General features: G+C 44.6%; 1 protein-coding gene across 1 annotated transcript in view; it reads right to left on the reverse strand.

The window, feature by feature from the left end:
* Positions 1-4443, reverse strand: part of LOC100947954 (survival motor neuron protein-like) — a 19043-nt gene extending 14600 nt beyond the window's left edge. The window contains exons 1-2 of the mRNA XM_012802741.2: positions 4322-4443; positions 372-443 (exon numbers count right to left, since the gene is read on the reverse strand). Coding sequence (XP_012658195.1) covers positions 372-443; positions 4322-4420 — 171 coding nt within the window. The 5' untranslated portion in view covers positions 4421-4443. The remainder of the gene's footprint in view (positions 1-371; positions 444-4321) is intronic.
* Between the last annotated feature and the right edge of the window lie 3076 nt (positions 4444-7519).

Here is a 7519-nt window from a genome sequence, read left to right on the forward strand (position 1 = left end):
AAAAAAATAGCCTGGCGTTGTGGTAGGCGCCTGTGGTCCCAGCTACTTAAGAGGCGGAGGCAGGAGACTTGCTTGAGCCCAGGAGTTGGCGGTTGCTGTGAGCTGTGATGCCATAGCACTCTACCCAGGGGGACAGCTTGAGGCTCTGTCTCAAAAAAAAAAAAAAAAGAGTTTATATTGTCTCTTCAAAAGGGATGACATATAGATAGGATATCAAATTTAAAGGCAGAGACGTGATTTAATTATTCCACATCATTATGAACTGAATAACATATACTTTAACACTTATGGGAAGTATGTTATCACTGAATTTTTTTTTCAAAATGAATAACATGAGAAAATAAGAGAAAGAGTAAGTAAATGTTTCTTACCTTAAATGAAGCCACAGCTTTATCATAAGCTTTTATCAATGCTGTATCATCCCAAATGTCAGAATCATCACTCTGGAGAAAGGAATAAAAACAACTCATGTTCAGATAGGTTTCATCAAAAACATGTTAAGGCTGGGAGCACTGTGGCTCATGCCTGTAATCCTAACACTCTGGGAGGCCAAGGCAGGTGGATTGCTTGAGCTCAAAAGTTCCAAACCAACTTGAGTAAGAGACCTCCATCTCTAAAAAATAGCTGAGTGTTGTGGCGGTTATCTATAGTTCTAGCTACTCGGGAGAGTAAGGCAAGAGAATCACTTGAGCCCAAGAGTTTGAGGTAGCTATGAGCTATGACACCATGGCATTCTACCAAGGGCCACAAAATGAGACTCTATCTCAAAAATGAAAATAAATAAATAAAATCGCCAATCTCTCTATATGATGTAAAGTCTTAAAATCTTCTAGTGCTCTGGAGGAGGAGGTGGAAAGATTGCTTGAATTCAGGAGTTTGAGATCAGCTTGAGCAAGAGCAAGACCCCCCCATCTCTACTTAAAAAATAGAAAAATTAGCCAGGTATGATTCCCAGCTAGTTGGGAGGCTGAGACAGAAGGACTGCTTGAGCCCAGGAGTTTCAGGGTACTGTGAACAAGGCTGAGGCCATGGCACTCTAGCCTGGGGGACAGAGGAAGACTTTTTCAAAATCATTAAGCGATTTTACAGGTAAAGAAAATCATCACAAAGTGGTTAACTGACTTGATAAAGGTTACACTACTTTCAAGGGGAAATGTTCCTTGGATATTTGGTGAAAGGAAAGAGCAAACATATAAATTTAGAGTTTTGAAGAAATACAGAAATCACAAAATCAGAAGATATCAATTCTCTTTCAACTGCAAAAAGCACTACTAATAAAGAAAACTGGACTCCACTGTATCAATAGAAGAGGGCACTTTTAAAACTAGTATACGGGCTCAGCACCTGCAGCTCAGTGGCTAAGGTACCAGCCACATACACCAGAGCTGGTAGGTTCAAATCCAGCCCAGGCCTTCCAAAGAACAATGACAACTACAACCAAAAAATAGCTGAGTGCTGTGACAGTAGCTGTGGCCTGTAGTCCCAGCTACTCAGGAGGCTGAGGCAAGAGAATCGTGAGAGCCCAGGAGTTGGAGGTTGCTGTGAGCTGTGATGCCACAGCACTCTACCCAGGGTGACAGCTTCATCCTCTGTCTCAAACAACAAAAAACAAATAGATAAAACTAGTATACACAGTCATACAGTGACCGAAATTCTTCACATCTCAACTGTTATTGCCAGGCTGGGAAGATTTTATTTTTGAGACAGAGTCTCACTATGTTGCTCTCACACCTGTAATCCCAGCACTTTCTGAGGTCAATGTAGGAGGATCACTTGAGACCAGCCTGGGCAACATGCTGAGACATCCCAACTACTCTGGAGACTAAGGTGGAGGATCATTTGAAACCAGAAGTTTGAGGTTATGGTGAGCTATGATGGTACCACTGTACTCCAACCTGGGTGATGGAGAACTTGTCTTAAAAAATTTTTTTTTAGGGAGGCACCTGTGGCTCAAAGGAGTAGGGGTGCTGGCCCCATATACCAGAGGTGGTTAAGTTCAAACCTGGCCCTGACCAAAAACTGCAAAAAAAAAAAAAAAAAAAAATTCTGGCAGCGCCTGGAGCTCAGTGGGTAGGGTGCCGGCCACATGCACCTGGGCTGCTGGGTTTGAACCTACCCTAGGCCTGCTAAAACAAAATTTGTGGCAGGTGCCTGTAGTCCCAGCTACTTGGGAGGCTGAGGCAAGAATTGCTTGAGCTCCAGAGTTTGAGGCTGCTGTGAGCTGTGGTGCCATGGCTCTCTACTGAGGGCAACAAAGTGAGACTCTGTCTCAATTAAAAAAAGAATCCATGAAAAGGTGGCGCCTGTGGGTCAATGAATAAGGCGCCGGCCCCACATACTGGTGGTGGTGGGTTCAAACCCGCCCCCGGCCAAATTGCAACAAAAAAATAGCTGGGCGTTGTAGTGGGCGCCTGTAGTCCCAGCTACTCGGGAGGCTGAGGCAAGAGAATCACCTAAGCCCAGGAGTTGGGAGGTTGCTGTGATCTGTGTGACACCATGGCACTCGACCAAGGGTGATAAAGTTAAGACTCTGTCTCTGCAAAAAAAAAAAGAAGAAGAATCCATGAAGACAGGCACAGTGGCTCACATCTGTAATCCCAGCACTTTGGAGGCCGAGGCAGGTGGATTGCCTGAGCTCACAGGTTCAAGACCAGACTGAGCCAAAACAAGATTTTGTCTCTAAAAATAGCCAGGCATTGTGGTGGGCACCTGTAGTCCCAGTTACTTGGGAGGCTGAGACAAGAGAATCGGTTGTGCTGAAGAGTTTGAGGTTGCTGTGAGTTGTGACACCATGGCACTCTACGGAGGGTGACAAAGTGAGACTCTGTATCAAAAAGTAGACTCTGTCTATAATCTCTACATAAATACAGTTTAAAGATTTCTACTCTGTAATCGTCACCTTCTAGGCTCTGCACTTTATTCCTTCTGGTAGTTTGCTGATGACCATCATTCCACTTCACTGGAACTGAAAAAAAAATTGTTTTTTTTGCAGTTATTTTTGGCTGAGGCCAAAATATACCACCACCTCTGGTATATGGACCTGGTGCCCTACTCCTTAAGCCACAGACGCCAGCCGGAACTGAAAATTTTTTGATCCTTCCACTTTCAAAACTGTCCCTCAGGGTCTTAATGTACTCACTTTCTTTCTTAGCTGGGTTAAATTCCATGACCAATTAAGATAACTTGTTTATACCTCTTCCCCTCCTTCACTACAACCCTATTAATTTCAACTCTCCATTAATCCTATGCATGCCTACACACAGAATCTTGCTGTCTGGTCTCCTTAAACTCTTGACCACAAATCTCATGTAGGCTCTCCATGCAGCCTATCAACAGTTCCACTAAGTTTTCCTAGTCGGACACTCACCCACTTTCCTAGAGCACTGCACGCTACCTTTTCTTTCTAAAACCTCCAACTCCTGCCATCCCATCTGCTCTTTCTCACATTTCTGTACCCCCTGAACTGTCACTGCAAGAACTGCCAATGTTTCTAAAAAAGGCAAAATCCATTTTCTTACCTACCAGAAGACATTGGTCTGGTAATTTTCCTTTCCTGCATCAATTTTTCCAATTTTACAGAACCTTTCCTATCGGTCCACAAGCATGCTGAAACCTGTTGCTCCCATCTTAAGAACAAACAAAAAACACAACTAAAACGCTTTACCTCACTTGCGCCTTTATCTGTTGCCCAGTTTTTCTAACTTTAATGTCAATCCTTGAAATACTTGTTCATAAACGTTGCCCTGAATTTCTCTCCTACTCTGCAACTCCAATCAGAATTCATCCCTACTATGCCATCTTCTGATCATCTCCCTTATAAACCTGCTCTACTTTTCAATGTTCCCTATTCCCCATTTTAGTACATCTTAGTAAAAAGCAACTTCATTTTTTCAATTGCTCAGGATAACTTTGGAGTTATCCTTAACTTTCCTCCTCAAACTTCCATTACCGAATCCATCTGCAAGACCTGCTGTCTGATTTCAAAATATATACAGAATCCAAATACTTCAGTCTTTCTCCACGGCTAACAAGTTGATATGAGTTTGGATAATTTCAAAAGAACCCTAACTGGATTCCTCACTTCCCCCTGGTCCTGTCCGCAGTCTGAGAGAGGTGGACAAACCAAGATAACGTCAGGTTGTGAGATAATTCTTCGGGTCGAAGCCATCAAGGCACCAAAGTGGCGCGAGGAAGGATCGCAGAGAGGGGAGTAAGAAAATATGTAGAGACACCGGGACTCCACAGTGAGAAGAGTCACGTCCCGCCTTGCGGCCGAGGAAGGATTGCGGAGGCCGGGAGGAGGGGGCTGCGAACGCCTCACCTGGCCTGTACCTCGCCGGAACAGCACCGAGTCCTCCTGCTCCGGGACCACACCACCGCCGCTGCCGCCGCCGCCGCTGCCCCCGCTGCCCATCGCCATGGCGAGCCTAGTGCGGGACGCGCGGCGTGGGTTCTGTCCCTGCTGGGTGACGACTTCCGCCACCGGGGCCTTCTGGGAGAGGAGAGTACGGTGGCCGCGAGGAACTCGCAGGCGTTTTACGAGCGGTTATTCTTTCTCTCTTAAATATCTGAGTTTACTGTGCACTATTTTCGTAGAGTGATCTCACCAAAGATTTATCAAGGGATAAATTTTCACAGAAAATAGTGTCATTTGCAAGTAAGTTAAAAAATAGGGCTAAGCAATACAGTAAATACTGACCGCGAGGTAACGTGTGTAACTTCCAGTTTTTACAGTGCGCATATCGTTTCATGCATTTTTGTTTGGTATTATTTAATCCTTAAAACAACTCTGTGAATTAGGGGCTTTTCCAGTTGTTACGATGAGGCTCTGAGATTGTTCATACTTTAGATTCCCCCGAACCTGAAAAAGTGGGTTACTGTCTTTCCAAATGTTTTCTAGTTTGGAACATCAAAAACATGAGATAAAATGTATACTGTGTAAGGCTCTGCATTTCTCGGCCTTCCCAATATATCCTGTGGTTTGTCGTTACATAAATCAATCACATGTTAACTTCCTGGTAGGACCGTACCATTTATTTTCCTATTTACTTTATTAAGCATCCAAGGTTCTTGCATGGCTTCCATGTACATATTACAGAGTTTTTCTTGTTGTTGTTGTTGTTGTTTTGTAGTTTACCGAAAAAAGTTTGAAGGCTGCTCCCTAAATATTTGTGTCTGATGTTCACTAGATAAGAAATGTAGGCCCCTGGGTGGCACCTGTGGCTCAGTGGGTAGGGTGCTGGCCCCATATAACGAGGGTGGCGGGTTCAAACCCGGCCCCAGCCAAACTGCAACAAAAAAATAACCGGGCGTTGTGGTGGGTGCCTGTAGTCCCAGCTACTCGGGAGGCTGAGGAAGAGAATCGCCTAAACCCAGGAGCTGGAGGTTACTGTGAACTGTGACGTCAGGGCACTCGACCGAGGGTGATAAAATGAGACTATCTCTTAAAAAAAAAAAAAAGTAGGTCCTATGTGGTGGCACATGCCTGTAATCCTGGCACTTTTGGAGGCTGAGGTGGGAGGATCCCTTGAGCTCAGAAGTTGGAGACCCAGCCTGAGCAACAGAGAGACCTGTCTCTACTAAAATTAGAAAAATTAGCCTGGTGTTGTGGGGCATGCCTGTAGTCTCAGCTATTCTGGAGGCTGAGGCAAAAGGATCCCTTAAGCCCAGGAGCTGGAGCTTGTTGCAAGCTGAGATGATGCCACTGCACTCCTGCTGGGTGACAGAGCGAGACTGTCTCCAAAATGAATTAAAAAGAAAATAAAAATAAGAAGTAAATCTGTGTGGAGAGAAGGAGGAATGGGGTGCTATTGCTCAAGGGTACAAAGGTAAACTATGTAGAGGTACTAGATAATGTTCACTTGAAATATGGAGATCATTTCATAGTGTATATCAAAACATCTGCTTGTGTGTGAGCCATTTCTGTTAAAAAAATCAACTTGTACATATTACGTATTATAAGTTTATATGTCAAAAAGTTAAATTGTCACTTTGGGAGGCTGAGAGGACAGGTGGATTGCTTGAGCTCAGGAGACTAGTCTTACTAAAAATAGAAAAACTAGCCAGGCATTGTGGCAGGCACCTGTAATCCCAGCTACTGGGGAGGCTGAGGCAAGAGAATAGCTTAAGCCCAAGAGTTGGAGGTTGCTGTGAGCTGTGTGATGCCCTGGCACTCTACCGAGGGCGACATAGTGAGACTCTGACTCCAAAAAAAAGAAAGAAAAGAAAAGAAAGTAAAATAGTCCCAAGAATAACAGAGAAAAAAGAATTTTTTTTTTAGAAATTATTATTAATTTGCGGTTTTTGGCTGGGGCTGGGTTTGAACCTGCCACCTCTGGCATATGGGGCCAGCGCCTTACTCCTTTGAGCCACAGGCACTGCCCTAGAATTATTATCTTAAAACTCAGATTTTTCTTTTTTTTTTTTTTGAGACAGAGCCTCAAGCTGTCCCCCTGGGTAGAGTGCTATGGCATCACAGCTCACAGCAACCTCCAACTCCTGGGCTCAAGCGAGTCTCCTGCCTCAGCCTCCCAAGTAGCTGGGACCACAGGTGCCTGCCACAATGCCTGGCTATTTTTTAGTTGCAGCCATCATTGTTGTTTGGTGGGCCTGGTCTGGATTCGAACCCGCCACCTTAGGTATATGTGGCTGGCGCCTTAGCCACATGAGCCCCAGGCGCCAAGCCAGATTTTTCTCACTCAAAAAAGTTTTCACAATCTGGATGTGGTGGCTCACACCTGTAATCCTAGCACTCTGAGAGGCTGAGGCGAGTGGATTGCTTGAGCTTACTGGTTCGAGATCAGCCTGAGCAAAAAAGCAAGACTTCGTTTCAACTAATAATAGAAAAACTGAGGCAAGAGGATGACTTGAGCCCAAGAATTGGAGGTTGCTGTGAGCTATGACCCACAGCACTCTACCCAGGGCAACAGCTTGAGACTGTCTCAAAAAAAAAAAAAAAGTTTGGCTCAGCCCCTGTGACTCAAGTGGCTAAGGTGCCAGCCACATACACCTAAGGTGGTGGGTTCAAATCCAGCCCTGGTCTGCCAAACAGCAATGATGGCTGCAACCAAAAAATAGCTGGGTGTTGTGGCGGGTGCCTGTGGTCCTAGCTACTTGGGAGGCAGAGGCAGGAGACTCGCTTAAGCCCAGGAGTTGGAGGTTGCTGTGAGCTGTGATGTCACAGCGCTCTACCCAGGGGGACATCTTGAGGCTCTGTCTCAAAAAAAATAAAATAGTTTTCACAATAGGCATTTGATGTATTAATAGAAATTTAAACAAAATATGGAATCAGATGTCTTTTTGGTTTTATTTATTTTTTAAGATATAATTGACATAAAGTTCACCATCTTAAGGCATATAATTTAATGGTTTTAGTATATTCACAAGAGTGTGCACCCAACACTACTAATTCCAGAACATTTGCATCACTCCTCAAGAAACCCTTTTTAGGGTGGCGCCAGGGACCCCATTTATCGGAGGTGGTGGGTTCAAACCTGGCCCTGGCAAAAAATTGCAAAAA

The sequence above is a fragment of the Otolemur garnettii genome, unplaced genomic scaffold, assembly GCF_000181295.1.
Source record: "Otolemur garnettii isolate 467f Iridium unplaced genomic scaffold, OtoGar3 scaffold00017, whole genome shotgun sequence".
Classification (NCBI taxonomy): domain Eukaryota; kingdom Metazoa; phylum Chordata; class Mammalia; order Primates; family Galagidae; genus Otolemur; species Otolemur garnettii.